The 18,232-nt window shown below is 42.3% G+C and overlaps 1 protein-coding gene across 1 annotated transcript; it reads left to right on the top strand.

Moving 5' to 3' along the window:
* Positions 1 to 7,201: 7,201 nt before the first annotated feature.
* On the top strand, positions 7,202 to 17,067 carry LOC108922579 (uncharacterized). The gene is made up of 4 exons (XM_018732795.2): positions 7,202 to 7,929; positions 12,910 to 12,952; positions 14,394 to 14,459; positions 14,639 to 17,067. The coding sequence occupies exons 1-4, from the start codon at positions 7,825 to 7,827 to the stop codon at positions 15,112 to 15,114; spliced, it is 690 nt and encodes a 229-aa protein (XP_018588311.1). The 5' UTR covers positions 7,202 to 7,824; the 3' UTR covers positions 15,115 to 17,067.
* The last annotated feature ends 1,165 nt before the right edge of the window (positions 17,068 to 18,232 follow it).

Below are 18,232 nucleotides of genomic sequence, written 5' to 3'. Positions count from 1 at the left end.
CTGGGACCAGTGGTTGTAGACTGTGTATGTGTGTGACACAAACACATAAAAAAAAAGCCTCAAGACTTTCCATTGGTGGAAGTTCCCGTCCTTCGCAAGTGGTTACACTGACCTATATTGATCACTTTCAGATGGCAGACCACATATTTCTCTGAATAATGAGAAGACTCACTGCTGGGCCTATGCTGTTGCTGAATTACACAACATGAAAAATTGCCACCGTGTTGAATCACAGGTTGTTGATGATTTATGTATTTATTAATGTCATTTTAAGAGCTGATCTTGATGTTTTGTGTGAACCAGGAATATCCTCTAAGAATGTAATAACTGATGCACACATTAGAATGTAAACCTCATAGCAGTAAGTGGAAAAATACTTTTTGTCTTAAAAAATCTTTATCTTGTTTTTTCCACAATTTACTCTTAAAACAGATTTTTTTTTTTGTGTTAGAGGAAAATGAACAAACCTTTCTTCATAAACTGTTTTCATACACTGCATGCAACGGTGAGGATGCATAGAAGGGAAACTGCGGCTTGCTTGACGTCACTCTAGACGTACGCAAAGACAACGACAAGAAATTTTCAGGCAGACCTCACAAAAATGCAATCCTCAGGAAAAAAATAGTATGGTCTATAAAACGACACAGAAGGTTTTTTTTAAATTTGGCTTTGCTCGGAAACAGATTGGTTACTGGAAAATAAACACAGCCGTTGCTGTAAAACCCGATACACTTGGTGAGTCACAACATTGGCAAAAGGACATGACTGAGATTGTGGCTATACCAACTCTTTGCTAAAATCGATTGACATTTAAGTAGCTTGCAGTGCACTGAGCAGCTACCTCAGGGACTTAAACACAAACACAAATGGAGTGCCCTTCACAGCACGAAAATCTAATTCAGGATTCACTCAATGAGTCAGGTGTCATTGCTGTTTACAACTAACCATTTTGGGGAATACCAGAAATACAGTAACATCAACTGCAGGAAAGGGGTTTTGAAAAAGCATTGGCTGAGGAACGCTCAGAAAGGTACAGCATCAGTTCTCTCAGGATCTGCACCTACAGTGAGCAAGGGCAGGTAATTTAATTATAAGGGCACCATTTGCCTTTTAGCTGATGAGTTAAAAATGTTGTGGTCTGCTTCCTATATACAGCACTGTGCAAAAGTCTTAGGCACTTAGGTGTTTCACAAAGATATTTGTTTTAGAAGGTTATTTAATGTCTTCTGCATTAGTGTCAATGAGAAAGAGCATATTTTAGATTTCCAAGCATTCCTTTTGCTAAAAGTTACAGAATTACAGTGAGGGTTTTGCATGTCGTTAAAGGACGAAAGTACACACACACACACACACACACACACACACACACACACACACACACACACAGTCTGAAATCGCTTAGCCCAAGCAGGGTCGCAGCAAACCAGAGCCTAACCCAGCAACACAGGGCACAAGGCTGGAGAGGGAGAGGACACACTCAGGACGGGACGCTAGTTCATTGCAAGGCACCCCAAGCAGGACTCGACCCCCAGACCCGCCAGAGAGCGGGCCCTGGCCAAGCCTGCTGTGACTCCGCTTGGGGCAAACAGTTGTTGACGATGGAGGGTTACTAAGCTTTGTAAGAATTTTATTAATTAAGAGCATTATTTTTGGAAGCATTCTCACTTTACAGCTTTTTCCCCAAGTGCCTTAATCTTTTGCATAGTACTGTACATGTTGGCGTAAAACAGAAACTATAAGATAAATTCCTTATTGGAGTTTAGAGATGCCAAATGGCACTAGATTCTCTTAAATGTTGGTTTTTCAGATTAATCTTGAAACATGCATATTTGGATGGACTAGTTATTTCACAGGCTCTTTTCCAGGTTGAAGGCACACAAGACTCAAGTGCTGACAAGAATCAAGTGCTGGATTCTCAGCAAGTACCAAGCATAGACAGTTGTTTCTTGTTTGTTCTTGTGTTCTAAAGGAGATCAGACAGCTCTTTTCATTATTCTGTCTGAACTTGGTGATGCTTTGGCTTCTAAGAACACAAAAAAACCGCCTCTGGGGTTATTAGAGAAAACCTACTTGTTTTGTACGCTATGAAGAATTAACTGCTAGAGCTACAGCATAGACCTATTTTCTCTTCTGTCCTAACAAGCACTGAAAAGACAGATTTGACACTTACAGAATATGAAAAAAGTGCACTGACACTACCTAATTTAAAATGTATTATGATTTGTGATAATGGTGTGGTCTGTGATATGGAGTGTTTTTGGTTCTCCAAAGAACCTCATTGTAATACAAATTATTCATCTAAAAAGCAAAACAGCCCAACTCATTACTTTTCACCATGATGCTTCATTTTGGTGTGAAATTTTTGTGGTTATATGGACTATTTGATTTCTGCAAACCTAAGAAATCCAGTGGAAGCTGTTTCAGAATTCCTGTGGTTTATTCAGATGCCATTTTGAAGCTGTAAGCCAATTTTTCAATATTCCTTTTCAAGCAAAAGTGATTTTTTCCTGATAGTAGTTCATGGCTTCCCTTCCACCAAAATCATTGAAAATCAGTTTAAATCTAAATCTTCGAAAAATCTTGTAAAAGACATTGCTTAATAGTTCTGGCAGTCCCCAGGTTACGAACATCCGACTAACGTACAACCTATAGCTACGAACCATTCCCCATGACCGGAAGTTAATTTTTTTGTCACCCTTAACTAACAATCAGATAAAAACTTCATAATTAAGCCTATTACATTAAAAATTAGAGTTGCATACGATCGTTCGTAATAACAAATGCGTTACTTTGTGACGCGTATCAAAACTGCATGTCTACAGCAGTTCATTGGCTTGTGGGCGGGGCGCATGAGTCTGAGGTAGGACAAAGACTTCCTTCTTTTCCGTCAGACCACGATGCTGTTAACAGTGTCTCTTGTGTCACTCTATTTGGCTTTAATTTTTTTGTTTTTACCCTCCTATCCATGGCACCAAAGCATAAATGTGATGCAAGTGATGGTGATGCATCCAAGAAAAGGAAAACGATCACGACTGAAATTAAAGTAGAAATAATAATCAATTGAAAAAAGGTGAAACGCCAACGAACATTTGAAAACATTGCACACACACACTCTCTTTCTCTCTCTCTCTGTCTCTGTCTCTCTGAGAGAGCACTTGGCTATAAAAGACACTTCTCAACCTCTTCTCAGTTGCGGAATCTCACTCGAGACAATCGACCACTCTATGTTCTCAAATCTTCCTTGCTTTGCTCTTCCAAGTCCTGTCCCTCATCATTCCCCACTCCCGTTCCACATCTCTTTGATAACGACTGCCCGCCTTATCCCTTGGCCATGATTTCGGACCCTCGCCTCTGTTAGTTTGTCGATCAACGAACCATTCTCCCGTCCCCGACCACGAGAACACGTCTAGTCCTTTGATTCTGAATAAACGATCCTGCACTTAGGTCCAGCCTCCTCTGTGTCTTCTGTTCATCATGACAGTAGTAACATTTATTATCTCTTTCTATGTCTGTCTCTATTATAAATACTGTAGTCACACTTATTATTGTTATCATCATTACATCATTACATTGTATTATTATTATTACTGTATTGTTATATTAAAGGATAGGGGGTGCGGTGGCGCAGTGGGTTGGACCGCAGTCCTGCTGTCCGGTGGGTCTGGGGTTCGAGTCCCGCTTGGGGTGCCTTGCGACGGACTGGCGTCCCGTCCTGGGTGTGTCCCCTCCCCTTCCGGCCTTACGCCCTGTGTTGCCGGGTTAGGCTCCGGTTCCCCGTGACCCCGTATGGGACGTGCGGTTCTGAAAATGTGTGTGTGTGTGTGTGTGTGTGTGTGTTATATTAAAGATGCTTTAGTGTATCCGGAAGTGTTTCTTTAATGTTTTTTATGCATAGAAAGGTACATGATGTCCGATGTACTAAGACAAACATTTGACAAACTGACAAATACCCACCATAACTAACTGTTCTGATTTACGTTAAAATCTGACTTAAAAGCAGACTGAAGACATGGAACTTGTTCGTAATCTGGGCACTGCCTGTAAATATTTTTATTAGAAAATAGAAGCAATCTGCCACATTATACATCAGGTAAACATTGTGTGATGTATCTCTGTCTGGTGTCTTTAAAATTTTTGTACCAATTTTGTAGGTAACATTTTATACTAAACAAACTCTCACTCCACACAGTAAACAATATGTGGATTTGGTGGCCGAGGCAAGCAGGTGATGGGCTCACATCTAACTAATGGAAGTTGTGTTAGGGGGTTTTTTGGCTAAATCAGCTACATTGCTCCTGGTAGAATTTGGTGTTAGAGGCTGCTAGCTAAGGATGGTGTGGTTGGAAAGAACAACATCAACTTTTTCTCTCAGTTACAGAAGCCTTTAATGCAATACGTGCGCACAGGTGACTCTCCCAGGCTGTATGAAGCTGCTGAGAAGGCTAGCCAGCAGGTATGGATGAGAAGAGAGCAGGGTATCAGGCAGGAAGACTGGAGACAGGAGGTAAGGGAATGGACCCAAGTGTGGGTCGGCTTTATTTTAGCTGGAGTTCGCTGGGTCAGACAAAAGTGATGGTCAGGGACAGGCAAAGGTCTTTCGAGGCACAGACATTGATATGAGGGTAAAGCTAATCTCAGGAGCCAGGAGAGTCAGAGAACAAAGCAGGGATAAGGGCAAGGCATAAACACTGAAACTGCAAATCCACCAAGAGAGACATTTGCAAGAATCCACACCCCTGTGTAGTTATGGGGCTCCTGTTATACCTGATCATGTCAACAAGCTGCAGGTGCGGTCACTCAGCTTGTTCGTGGGGGTGTGACACAGAGTAGTTGGGGTTGCAGGTTGGAGGGTAATTTGTAATGTTTTTTTAAACTTGGTGGTGGGTGGCTTGCAGTGGGGGGCAGCTTTTTAGTAGTAGGTGTTGAGGTGTGGTGTTGGTCGGGATAGTTTGAGTTTATACAATTGGTACATCTGTTGTGGGTGGAGGGTATCTGATGTATGTAGAGGGGGGTGGGTCTAGAACAGACTTCACTGTTGAGCCTTCCTGAAATGTTGTGGGCCTAACTCTACAAAACACTAACAAATGTAGGTGCCTACTTGATAACCTCAATGAAATATCCATGTTGAATACCCTGTGAATCAATATGGTGGTTTGGAAGGATATTAAGCCACTTTTTCCTCAGACTTGGAGATGAATGTTGACATTGTCAGAAGTTTCTCTGGGGCTTCATGTGCAAGGTGGTGAGGTCGATGGACCTGGGCCTTGTGCACAGCTGTTGATATAAGCAAGCGGAATAATAACATCCTATTCTGTGTATGTTCAATGAATGTCTTAGTTCCGAACGTAAGCAAACTTCAGTCTTTAAAATATAAATTTGTGTTTTATGTGTATAAAAGGTTCACAATTGTCTTATCATAAATAATTACATAAAAATGTCATTTAATTTATAAATTCAAATTTTTCTCCTTGTCCAAGATTTGTAGGTATCTTTATAATTTAACCCCAAAAACACACAGGGTGTACAGTGCAGGACAATAAGGAACTGTAGTTAAGACGATTCATTTTAATGGTTGAGATTTTTTGTATTCCCGGGCTCCAAAATTTATGCTGATATAAACTAAGATATCAGCAAATCCAATTAAAATGGACACAGCTAGTTCAGTAGTTAATAGTCGTTATCCTAATGCAACACAAGTCAGTTTCCTTTAAGTAATTATTCTAAAATGGTGTATGATTATTGCCTGCACTAGTTCAGCTCTTTTGTAGATGTTCAGTAGCATATGCTTAACAAATCCTCGCAGACAAACAGACATAGACTACATATGAAACTCACTGTTTATGTACTAGCGGTGGCGCAGTGGCGCGGTGGGGCCGGGTCCTGCTCTCTGGTGGGTCTGGGGTTCGAATCCTGCTTGGGGTGCCTTGCGGCGGACTGGCGTCCCGTCCTGGGTGTGTCCCCTTATGCCCTGTGTTGCCGGGTAGGCTCTGGTTCCCCTGCGGCTCTGTATGGGACAAGCGGTTCAGAAAATGTGTGTGTGTGTGTGTTTATGTACTAATTGAATCTTTCATGAAAAAAACTAATGGAAAAGACAGAGTCAATAAAAACAACAAAAATAAATTCATACTCAGTGAACAAGTTTGGACCGTCCAAACATGGTCTATGATTATGGAGAATATAGTATGGGAAACTACGAAACTAGGGGTGATGGAAGTTCATAATTTGATGCAGCACATGGTGACTGGTTTTGCACCACTTAGTTTCTGAGAGCCACACATAATCTAAATTCGGTCTTTGTAAGCATGGAGAAATGTTTTGTAAATTAAAGTAGGGTTACTAAATGAAATCATTCACAGCCTTGAGTTCTTGTAAATTGAATGCTTAAATCTCAGGGATGACTGTATATACCCATACACATTTCTGTAAAAAAAAATTGTGCTGTTTGTATACTGTTTACTGTATTTTCTTCATATGTTTTTACTTTATACTTGAACCACATATAGCTCTTTGAATTTTGGCCAAAAAGCACTATCTTAGTCTTATCTGACCACAAAACATTTTCCCACATCTTAGGTGGGACATTCACATGCTTCCTGGCAAATTGCAGATGCCCTTTTTATATTTCTTATTCAGTAATGGCTTCCTGCCTTGTGATGGACTGGCGTCCCATCCTGGGTGTGTCCCCTTCCCCTCCAGCCTTACACCCTGTGTTGCCGGGTTAGGCGCTGGCTCCCCACAACCCTGTATGGGACAAGAGATTTTGGGTGATGTGTGTGGTGTAATGGCTTCCTATCACATTACAATAGAGACCAGTTTTATGCGGCGCTCTTCATTTTACGGACTGGTACACCTTTCCTCTGCTTTCAGCCACTGACCTCTGTAGCTTCTGACTTTATCTGTATCTACATGTTGTCTTGTTTATAACGTTCACCTAAGACAATTGTGTCTTGTCTACTCCAGCCCCAGGCTGACTTTGTGACATTGCAACATAGATTTCCATCCTGAGTTGTCACCTGATTGTTATCCTCTGTACTTGTAAGGTGGTTTGCTTTTGCACAAACATAAGCGTAAGTCAACTACATCAAAAATAAAAATGCCGGATGAACATATACCGTGAAAACCCATCTGAACTATACTTAAGTATAAGATACTTAATCATCTTAAATCCAGGAGGCTCCACCAAAACGGCCCACATTGGGTCCTCCACCACAGTACGCAGACGAACGGCTTGTCCAACTCGCGCACACACGCTGGCTGGTACTAAGCGCAGTCTTCTGCGCAGGACAGGTACTATCGCGGGCATGAGCGCAGCGCGTCCCCGATGCCGAGGGCGGGAGTCGCTCAGCAAAGAAGCGGCCGCAGGGGAGATAAAAAGAGACTCATGTGTCCTCGCGGTCACGTCTTCACATCACCACAATCACCCTCTCCATCCCCTGCTTGCCAAGCTTCCTATACACCTCCACACGCAGAGTCACGCGCAGTCACATGCCATGCCGTCGATTCGCAAAACTATGACGACAAATTCATGAATGGGAAGGGAGAAAAAAATCCTTCCGGGACCAAGCGGCACTGCAGACGGATAGCGCGAGAGAAATGACGAGAATTGGGTGCATGTACGCGGACACGGCGCGAGGCTGTGTGGGAGCGTGAGCCGCTTATAGCTAAGCGCGTGTGAGATCCTCCGGCCACTCGGAGCGAAGAGAGCGCGAGAGACAGTAAGAAAGCGAGAGAGCGAATAAGCGAGTGCGGCGCGTGCCTCTGCTCTGCTCTTCCCGCGCGCGCGCGCAACCCAGCAGCGGCAGAGCGGCGGCTCAACGGCCAGCGATGGTGCACCAGGTGGCGGGGAATCGGGTCCTAGTGGCCCTGGGCGCGATGGCTTTGGGAGTCGTCGCTGTCGTGACATGTATAGCGGTGGCCTTTTGGGGAAAGGTAAGGTGAGCCCGGCGCTCGGGGGGTTCCGGTTCGTGCGTTACACACGGTTTTTTACAACACTCACTCCCGAACTTGGCAGAAAAAAAAAGCTGGGGAAAACTAGTCTAGCCTTGCCTTGCTTTTCGAAAACATCTCATGGAAGTCGAATTGTAACGTCAAAAAATATATACGCGCGCGTTGTAAAATATTAAAACTGAATATCGTCACCCTGGCCTGCTGTGTGGCTGGCCTGGTGTCATGTCCAGATTTTGATCTTTTAAAGTTTAAACTCACTGCATGATTTAAATTACTGATGATATAACTTAGGCTGAGGAAACAGAGAAAAGCGAGTTCAGACCTGCAGGGATTTTATTGTTCCCCTTTTTCTTTTATTTTTTGTGGTAACAATATTATTTTGACAACGTGGTGAAAGGGAAAAAAAGTGGTACAAAAATCAGTTGTCTGGTTTTTTTTTTTTTTCCCCCCACTTTTACAGACTTACATCTATGACTAATGTCGTAAAAATGTTGACGTTCTTGGCAGAAGGCAAATGTTGGATGTGCCAGGGCACTAATACTAAATTGCAATCAATGAGTGCCAGATCTTGTCCTTGTGTACCTCTTGGGTAAGGAAATGGATGGATGGATGATGTAATATATTCTGTTAAAAGTAAAAAAAAATTAATTAAATAAAAGTAAATAAATTAAAAATAAGTAAAATGCAAAAAAATATATAGTTTCTGTGTATGTCAGTTACTTGGTGATTGCAGCGTGCCATCGTGGCTTTGCTCATCATGTGTGTTTGCTCAGTTACTTAGTTCAGGCAGAAAAAGTCTTTAGTATTAAAGTTCAGTGGTTTTTGTTCCTTTCCCCAGTGGCCAGTAGGCATATTTATAGCTCTATAAAAGTACTTTATTATGGTAGCCATTAGTCGACTGTCTTCCTTGTTTGTATCTGTTTTTCTTGCCTTATGCCTGTGTTAAAGCGCTGTGTCAGTGCATGAGAAGAGCGCTCTATAAAAATGAATTGAATTTATTTTATTAAGCTCTACAAATGGTGTTTGAACAATTTGTAATGTTTTTTTATAGTGACACTTCGAAGTTGCAAGAAGTCATTCATCAGCATTCTGTTTTAGCATGAACTGTTTAATGGAACAGCATAATCAGAATAATTAACTGCTCAAGAAGAACAAAAAACTGTGTACATAGGGAAGAGAACCGCTGTTGTAAAAGGTCGAAGTACAAGTGCACAACTGATAGCAGCACGATGCAGAATGAGAAATTGTGATTGTGCGGGTTTGGTTTTCGAACATTTTCAGTATGCCTTTCATCGATAATAGTTTTTTCAGAAAATTTTTCGCTGCAGCAATAAAACCAATTCTGGTTTCTAGGCAGGACCGTAAAGTTTCAATCAGTGTAGAAATGAGTTTTGCAAGAAATGCTGCTCCTGACAAACACAGAGTACGAAGTGTGACAAGAAACCCACATTTGTCCCCTAAGAAAACCCAGCAACAGTAACACACAACATAATAGCAGGCAAGTGGGCTTTAATGTCAGCCAATGCATTGTATTCCTTTATGTGGTTAGCAGAAGATCTGTGCCTTATCACTGCAAAGCTAGCTAGATTTACTAGAATTAACGTTATTAATATTAATTATTAGAATGGTTAAGTTGTCGTGAAATTTAAAAACCTCTAAAGGCTGTCAATGACATGTCTGATCCATGGAAAGAACAGTCTAAATGGATAAAAATGGGCATTGCAGCATAACTTCCACTTTCATGTCTAAAGGCCTTTCGCTTTCAACCATATTGTCAGTGAAACTCTGTCAAAATTTTGACATTGCATACAGTTACTCTAACACCCGATTCTGACATTGACACATTTCTGTCCGTCTCGCATGTAAAAACCTTTCACTTTCAACCAAATGCAACTCTGGTCCCTTTGTTTTACATTGTGACATTCTGTCGAATATGCATGATCTGTCAAACCAAGGAAGTGATTAAGGAGTCAGTATTATGAAAACAGACAATACCCAAACACCCACATTTTGACATTTGTGTTGTGTGGTGTTTGTGAAATAGCAGTCAGTAACGAGGTGAAATATTTCATTCTTGTGCACAGTATGTAAACTGAATTGCTTATTAGAAATGGGTAAATTACAGTAATAAGGTAATAAAAGGAAGAAAAAGAAAGCAAAGCAATAACAAGAAACAACAAGAGTAGTAATAATAATGATAATAATAGCATGGGGTGTGCTCAGCACTTAAAGCTAAACAAGACTATTACTGAACATGGAACAAATAATAACTGAATACTAATGTATTGAGTGGCATTTCACAGTGTACATGACTATGCAAAAAGGGATCTGTGCAATATTAATTAATTGAATACATTAAGAACATGCATAGCATTTGTCGTTTCATCAGCACATACAGTACTTGTCAATATAACCGGTCATCGTATATTTTTGTGAGGTTATTTCTGTGAATTGGGATCAGCTGGTGTTACACCTGTCATCTTGCCCAGTGTTGAATGTAAATGAAATGTTGTGTAAAGGCCAAAGTCTGGGGCACAATCCAAAAGGTTTGAAACACCAGAAACAGTTTATTGGTAATTCTCAAGGCTATTTGTTCATCCTTTCTAATTTTATCCTTTTTGTGGGTATATTTTAATCGTATCAGGTAGAATAACAGGTGTTATTACTTGTGTAAAGTGAGCTGATAAAAAGTTTCATCTGGCAGACAAGCTGTGTTTTGATAATCCTGTGTCTGTATCTAAAACTCTTCATCTGTTTTTGATGCACTTTTGTTTACTCAAAGTTGTGTTACTTTGGAGAAAAACATCTGCAAAAAGAAAAAGTATAAATGTAAAGTTTAGTCTGTTTCAGTATGCAGCAAAGTTGAGTCTTATAGTGGCTTCCCAGAATGAATGAAGTGAAGCACTTTGACCCTGAAGTGCCACAAAGTCTTGAAAAATGCAACTGTAGCAGAAATAGTCTCCACCCCCCAACTTTGCATGATGGATGAGGGGAAATATTAAATATTCACCACGTGAAGGTGTTTTTGAAACATGCAGGAAAGCGTAGACCTCTGCACATTTCATACCAAATGTGGTTGACTTTGGCCCTGCATGCCATGTTTCTAGGCCTCTGTATTTTACTTTTTAAGTTAGACTGCCAAAACAATATAAATGAGACATGACAGAGTGTGGTTTTACCACACACTGAAGAACTAGGTAGCTTGTAGACCAACTCTGTGGCTCCAGAGAGGGTAACCAGTACTGTAGCAATTAGGTTTGAATCCCACCTCTAATACCTTTGAGCAAGGTACGTAGCCATAAATTTCTCCTGTAAAGATTACCCAGCTGTATAAATAGTACATTTCAGTAAGTAATTGAACAGTATAAGTCACTTTGGAGAAAAGCATTAGCTTAGTGAATAAAAGTCGAGTTCCTGCAATTTGCGTTGGACAGGATGCTAACCAGCATCCCCCTCCTTTAGGAGCCATTGGTCATTGACAGGTATTACAAACAAAATAACACATGGCATGAGTGTCATGACAGTTCAGTCTTTTTCAAGTTTCGTTGTCACCCTTTTCTCTCTAAAGCAAGCAAATGGCATAGCTTTTTTATGCCTAAAACAAGGGTCTACAGCTAAAAACCATGCTGATTCTGGTTCCATATATAACTTACCTTCTTCATTGGAGGCAGGATAACTGAGAGCACCTGTCAATGCTCACATCCACGTTCTCGTCCTGGAGTACATTGGCTAATTGCTAATAACAAATAAACAATATTAAGATACTACAGCTGGACTCCTCCCAGGACTTGTATTGGCAAATGCATCTCCAGTATGTGTCTAGTCATACTCTCTCCTGGCATCCATCGGCTTAGTTATGACGAGTTGCACTGGAGTAGAAGTGGTTGTATCACTGTGATTCCATGCCTAGGGTTGGGAAACACAGATGACCAGACAATACCATAAATTACTGTTGTTTTTTGTCATAATTGTACAGAAAGACCACTATAAAAATATATAATATGTAATTTTGGTCTTTTTAAAAAAGATCTGTTCATGTTAGATATATAAATATATATATTTTTTCCGGGGGGTGCGGTGGTGCAGTGGGTTGGACCACAGTCCTGCTCTCCAGTGGGTCTGGGGTTCGAGTCCTGCTTGGGGTGCCTTGCGACGGACTGGTGTCCTGTCCTAGGTGTGTCCCCTCCCCCTCTGGCCTTATGCCCTGTGTTACCGGGTAGGCTCTGGTTCCCCGCGACCCCGTCTGGGACGAGCGGTTCTGAAAGTGTGTGTGTGTGTGTGTGTGTGTGTTTTTTCCATTGGTTGCAATGCAGAGCCAGTTCACACCACATTTCCCACGTTTTCCTGTGGTGGGGCAGCCGGAATTACTGGTGCCTCACAGCTCCTGGGCAGTAGGTTTGGATTTTGATTTGAATCCAGCTCATTCTGGGTGCAGTTTGCATATTCTTCCCTTGTTTGCTTGGGTGTCCTCCTGTAGTCTGAAGACATGTGTTTCAGGTTGATGGGTGGTTCTGAATTGCCCACTCTGTGTGCGTGCGCGCATGTGAATAATCTTTGATGGACTGTTGTCCCACTGTTGTGCTTCACACCCTGAGTTTCTGGAATAAACTCTGGTTCATCGTGAGCTTTCCTTGGCAAAGCAGTAATGACTATGGATGAACTGACGGGCCAGTGTTTGTTTCCCATAAATCGCTGTTGTTTTGCTCTTTTTTCGGCTTGAAGTACAGACAGCCTCACTCTCCTAGTTTGAAGTGGGGTAGCAGTGCTGAGTCAGATGAGAAAGTGATTCAGAGAGTGAAGGTGTGGTACGAGGAAAGTGCTCTTAAGCAGAGCAGCTTGAAGACATCCATCATTTTGACTGTGAAAAAAGCCAAATCTAGAGTGGGCAGGGCATTAGGTGGGTGTGTAGGGGGCATGAGACATAGTCATATATCCTCTTTAAACCTCTGTTTTCTTTTACAGGAATTTGAACCAGGAAGAACAGCAAGGACCGTACCGCTCAATGGTAATTATAATAATAATTATTGTTGTTGTAGTAGTAGTAGTAATAATAATAATAATAATAATAATAAAAAATAGCAATTTTTTTTACAGCAGTTGTATACATGAGCATCATCATAATGAATGGTTTGGGTTTGTTACCTCCTAAATAGGTAGCTTTAATTCTGCTTCAGCTCCATAAGGGATTAATGTGTGCTCCGAGTCAGAGTTCAGCTCTGTAGGCGGTGAATTCTTGGATGCAGCTACGATGAAATGCCCAGGAATCACATTGCGAAAGACACTCATGAGAACCTTTCTCGATGTGTAGCTGTAGAGCAGGAAGTTCACTTTACTGCAGAGAGGGGAGGAGGGGTTACCTCATAAGCCTGGCACTGCGTATATTGTGCTCAGAGCCTCATAAGGAGAGCCCAATGTACGAATCAGATACAAGGGCACTGTTCCACACATCATGGAGAGCAGGGCAGGTAGGGCAGTAAACAAAAGGGGTTAAAAAGAAATAAGGTATAGTTTCATGTGTGGCCATCGCAGAGGAAAAACCCACTGACCACAAAGCAATCGCCTCTCTTACTCACTTACTCTGCTGAGTCATGTTGGGTCTGGACCCCTTCAGTGTGTGTGCTAACCGGAGGGAAAAGAATTCATGGATAAGGAGAGGGTTGGGTTGGGGGTGTTAGTGGAGAGGGGCTGATTTACATTAGTACATGTGGTACGGTTTTTTCTTCTTCTTCAAACAGTTCTTGAGGCTTGAGGTTGAGAGCCGGAAGCAACGTGTCGCATTCTTTCCCGTAATGCTGTCACTAACAGGCGTGAGTGTGCATCTTCGCAGGTGTCCTTAGCGCTTCCTCTGCAAGGGCGCATTTTCACACACATACACACACAAGCACACGCGTGTGCTGACGCACATCTATTTGTTTTCATTATATCGGCTGAAAAAGGTAGAATCAGGCCTGACGTGATGGAAGAACTTTGTTTTACCTTTGTTACTAATCTTTGTTCCCACATATCAACAAAGCACGTCAAACCTTGAGGTGCTTCACTTTTAATGTTTGAAAGCTCTGTTCAGGGGTACCGAGGCACATATAAATAAAAAGAAATGTCAAAATTCCTTTTAGTTCTGTTTAATTTTAAATGGTCCCATTTGGGTTTTGTCTGGTTATTAAACAAAAGTCTTTAGTTTGATGTGGGGGTGTGGTGGCGCAGTGCCTTGTTGTGTGGCAGGTCTAGGGTTCAAGCCCTCCTTGGGGTGCAGTGGCCCTGTGTTTGCCTCCCTTGCCATGCAGAGGAAGGACCTAGCAACCCACCTCTGTTCCTCCCTTGACTTGCCTTGAAAACCGCGCAAGTGGTTACTATGCGTCAGCTTCGACTTGGCACTTACCATACTTTAGATTGATGATGTTTTTGCTTCTTGGCTAGGCCCACCTAACATTCTGGCATTTTCTTTGCAGCCTCCACCATGGCAGACTTTTTCAAAACCGACTCCAGAGCATCCAAAGCCTTTGTGTTCCTTGCAGGTATGAAACCTTTAACCTGTGCTCTCCATCTGTGTCTTAAGGGGGATGTTGAGCCAGGATCGTCTACAATGTTTGCCAGTGTTTATGCGACCAGCTCTGTGCAGGTTAGTATGGTTTTAACAAATTTTTTGTCAGCCCTCCAAGCTTAGTTATCCTTCTGTCCTCTCTTCTTTTCATAGCTAGTGACTCTGGAGAGGATAAGATGGGGCCCATTAAATGGGAGGAGCAGCTTCAAATGAACGTTCACCTAGACGCGAGCAAGACACAGATTTTTTTAGAAGAGGAGGGCTTCTACCTGATCTTTGTGCAGACTACCTTCAAGGTTCCAATTACAAAGACCACGCCACTGGTTCTTAAGGTGAAATTCAAGTATCTGGAGGGTGAGGATGAGGTGGCGGCGGTCTACCAGACGCACTGCGCCCAGTCAGCCAACAAGGAAGATGAAGTGGATGCCGTCTTGAGCCAGCCCGTGCTGCTGAAGGTCACAAAGGGGGACAGCATCACTGTGTGGGCCAGCCCCCTAAAGCTGATAGACTATGAGCTGAGACCCTCTCCCAGCTTCCTGACCCTTGTCAAGGTCTCAGATCTGAAGGAAGGCATGGGAAGCAATGCAGTGAAGGGGGTGCCAGCTGTGGAGGGAGGTGATGGAATGTAGGAGTAAGGAGGGAGGCAAAGGAAGGGAGATGATGAGGAGGGAGGTGATGGGATGGAGACATGAGGACTGACACTTCTGTGTTGTTTCCTGCTTCTCTTCAAATATGTGAACCAAACAAGCTGGAGCCAGACCTACTGCTGTGAGAATGGTGGCCAGGAGCGGTCAACACCGCATCCTGTTGAAAGCCTCTGGTGTTTGCCGCTAACCTGACTGACCACAGCTAAAGCAAGGGTTATCGGTTCTGACCCTCTAGGGCTGCCGTGTCTCTTTCCTCTTAAATGGTCCTTTATGTAGTTCATTGGGCAGTGTGTCATCACGCTGATCATTTGTCACCTTTCTCTGTAATTTTTCAGCTTGGCTACTAACCTCTTGTGTTAAGCCTGCAGGACTCAAGTCCAGGAAAACCACAGCTACACACTTGTGAGATAAAATATTAATAGTGGTGGAACCTTCCTGCTTCTCTTTTAAGAAAATATTGCTGGAAAAAGTCCCAGAATATCTTGTCATAAAGAAACACTTTGCAAGCCAGGCTCTTGCAAAGTTTCGGATTTGAATTCTGATGTATGTCTTCAGGAGGTTGTTGCTTGGAGTTCTGCAGAACTGAAATGTAGTAGCAGGAGGGTGAATCTAAGTCCAGAGCACTGGTGCCTCCTACAGAGCCTCAAGCCCCACTGCAGGTTGTTGGCTGCTTGTCCCAAGTGGCAGTGACATATTACCCAGTGTGTAAAGAAAAGCTTTGCAGACTGTAATGCACAGCTTTCCCCGAGCACAGATGAGTGTGATACACCATTGGAAATTAATCTTAAAAAATGACATCTGAGGGAAGAAAACCTGTGTGGGGAAACTGCGTGACAACTACTTTTTTCTGTTTGCTTGCAGTAATGGTAACCATGAGAGGTACCCCAGAGAGAAAAATACAAAGTACTGGAAACTGAATCAAAACTAAACTGCCCCCACCACTCTCCACTGGTCTTTTCTGAATGTTTTAATCGTCACACCTCACTTTAGGCAAGATTAGTTAAGGAGTGCACACTCAGGTGTGCCTGTCTTCTGTTTCCCACATGCACTTTTGACTAACCAAGCCTTCTACCCCATGATTGCGTGATGCCCTTCCTTGTACGTGTGTACACACTCACTCACTCACACTCTTTCAGAACCGCTTGTCCCATACAGGGTCCCTTCCCTCTCCGGCCCTTCCTTGTATTTTAAGCTTTATTGCCTGAACTCACCACAGTAACAAATGTGTATATTTATATATTTATATCGCGATAAGTGCTCGAGATACATTTTTAAAGTCAGCTGTCACATACAGTGTGTTCCAAAAGCCACTGTAGCCACCTATGGACCTTACATTTTATTTTTATAGCTCACCACAGCAGTACAAAAAAGTATTCAAAGCTCATGTGACATGTGGTTTGCAATTAACATTGTTTTTTGTTGATGTTATTAATTATGTAATGTTTCAATAGCTTTTTGCCATTTTATTTCATGTTTTTCCACCCACTACAGCAGGGGTTCTTAACCTGTGGGGTGGGAGGTGCAAAAGGGGCACAGCAGAGCTCTGAGATTCCTCCCAGAAAATTAATCACATTGATTCCTTGATTAATTTGGGGAAGGACAGGAGGTGTAAATATTAGGTTCACTTTCAGGTAGGGTGTGAGGGTAAAAGGGGGTAAAAGGCCTCTTCCAAAGAGTGCTCATGACATGTTCGTCTATTTGTAATTTTGTTGAAAGGCTACTTTTCTACAGCAGTTTACAGGAAGTTAAAACTATGTTTTGTGAATATTTTGTAAATTATATTTATAATTATCTCTGCATCAGTAACTGGTGTGCCTTCTGAATGTGTTCTCCTGTCCCAGTGGGTGTCCAGGTTGTTTGTATCACTGCAGAATGTCACAATTAAACTGTAACACAGAAAACCTTCTCCTTAATAAAGGGAAACCGTCTTACAAAGTGGCCATGAAAGGGTGCGGATTGTTCTGAGTCCATGTAGTGTGATTTTCACTGTGAGCGTTACTTTATGCACGACATGATGATGAATATGTATACGTGAGTGAGATTTGTGACGCAGGAAAAGTGAACGGACGTCAGAGCTTTTTCTCTGAACTCAGGCTCTTTCGCAGAAGATAAAATAGAAAATGTATAAAAAAAAAAAAAACAACTTTTTTTTCCACGATTGGTGTTTCTTGGAACACCTTAGACGCTGCAACTTCCTACAGTTCGCCTGTCGCAGTGATCACTTTCAAACAGGAAACATCACAGATTTCCGATTTTTTAAGCGCATCCCGTGATGACGTCAGTCCGAAAAGGTCACCGTGCTCGTGCACTTTAAGATCCAAAGACGAAACTTTCCTGTATTGCATCCAAAATATGCGACAATCTTCATGTGCAAACATGTGGCAGCTGAGAAAAGAAAAAAAAAAACCGAGGCATTCATTGTATCATTCAATGATTCATTTTATTGCACGTGAAACACCGAAGATCTTTATTAAAATAGTGAAGCTGCGGCACTAGCACGTGACATGCCTGGCTTTGTCACGTCTACGCCCACAACTCAATCAACAGCCCCTGACTCCAGTTCAGCACCCTAGATACTCCGCAACTCCTAGCCCTTTGCGGAATCGCGTCAAGAACAACTGCTCTTTACCCCAACGCTGTGGTCACAAGCATCGCTAGCTCTTCGTTCACGGCCTCCGCTTTTTGACCCTTCGCTTCGTTTCCCGTCCACGGATCCTCGTTCCTGTCCTGTGTTCGCCGTTCGACCGACCCTTCGCTAAGTCCCCGGCGACACCGAGAACTCGCCTCATCTCTTGTCTCCGGACGAACGACGCTGCACTTAGGTCCAGCCGTCTCAGACCCCTAGGTTTTGCGTGACAGGCTTACAGAATAATTATACAGTATAATATATTACAATGGATCAATATTATAAAATTATTGCATACAAATTTTATAACACTAATCCATTGCAATAATAGTGCAAGTAATTTTTGGTCCGCTGCAATAATATTGTTGATCCATTGCAGTTGAATTTTATTGCAGTCACTGATTGCAATAATACTGTAACTAAGTCTCTGTACTGCAGTGTCAATATTCTATTGGACCGTTAGATCGTTATTGT

This window comes from Scleropages formosus, chromosome 6 (genome assembly GCF_900964775.1).
Source record: "Scleropages formosus chromosome 6, fSclFor1.1, whole genome shotgun sequence".
NCBI lineage: Eukaryota > Metazoa > Chordata > Actinopteri > Osteoglossiformes > Osteoglossidae > Scleropages > Scleropages formosus.
The sequence above is the reverse complement of the archived record's forward strand: the minus strand, read 5'-3'. Positions and strand labels throughout refer to the sequence as shown.

Bases quoted from the DNA above. Each gene is read 5' to 3' on its own strand.
- LOC108922579 (XM_018732795.2), top strand. From the start codon at position 7,825: ATGGTGCACCAGGTGGCGGGGAATCGGGTCCTAGTGGCCCTGGGCGCG. The intron at 7,930-12,909 runs GTAAGGTGAGCC...TTTCTTTTACAG, and splicing joins CGGTGGCCTTTTGGGGAAAG to GAATTTGAACCAGGAAGAAC. The intron at 14,460-14,638 runs GTATGAAACCTT...TTCTTTTCATAG, and splicing joins AGCCTTTGTGTTCCTTGCAG to CTAGTGACTCTGGAGAGGAT.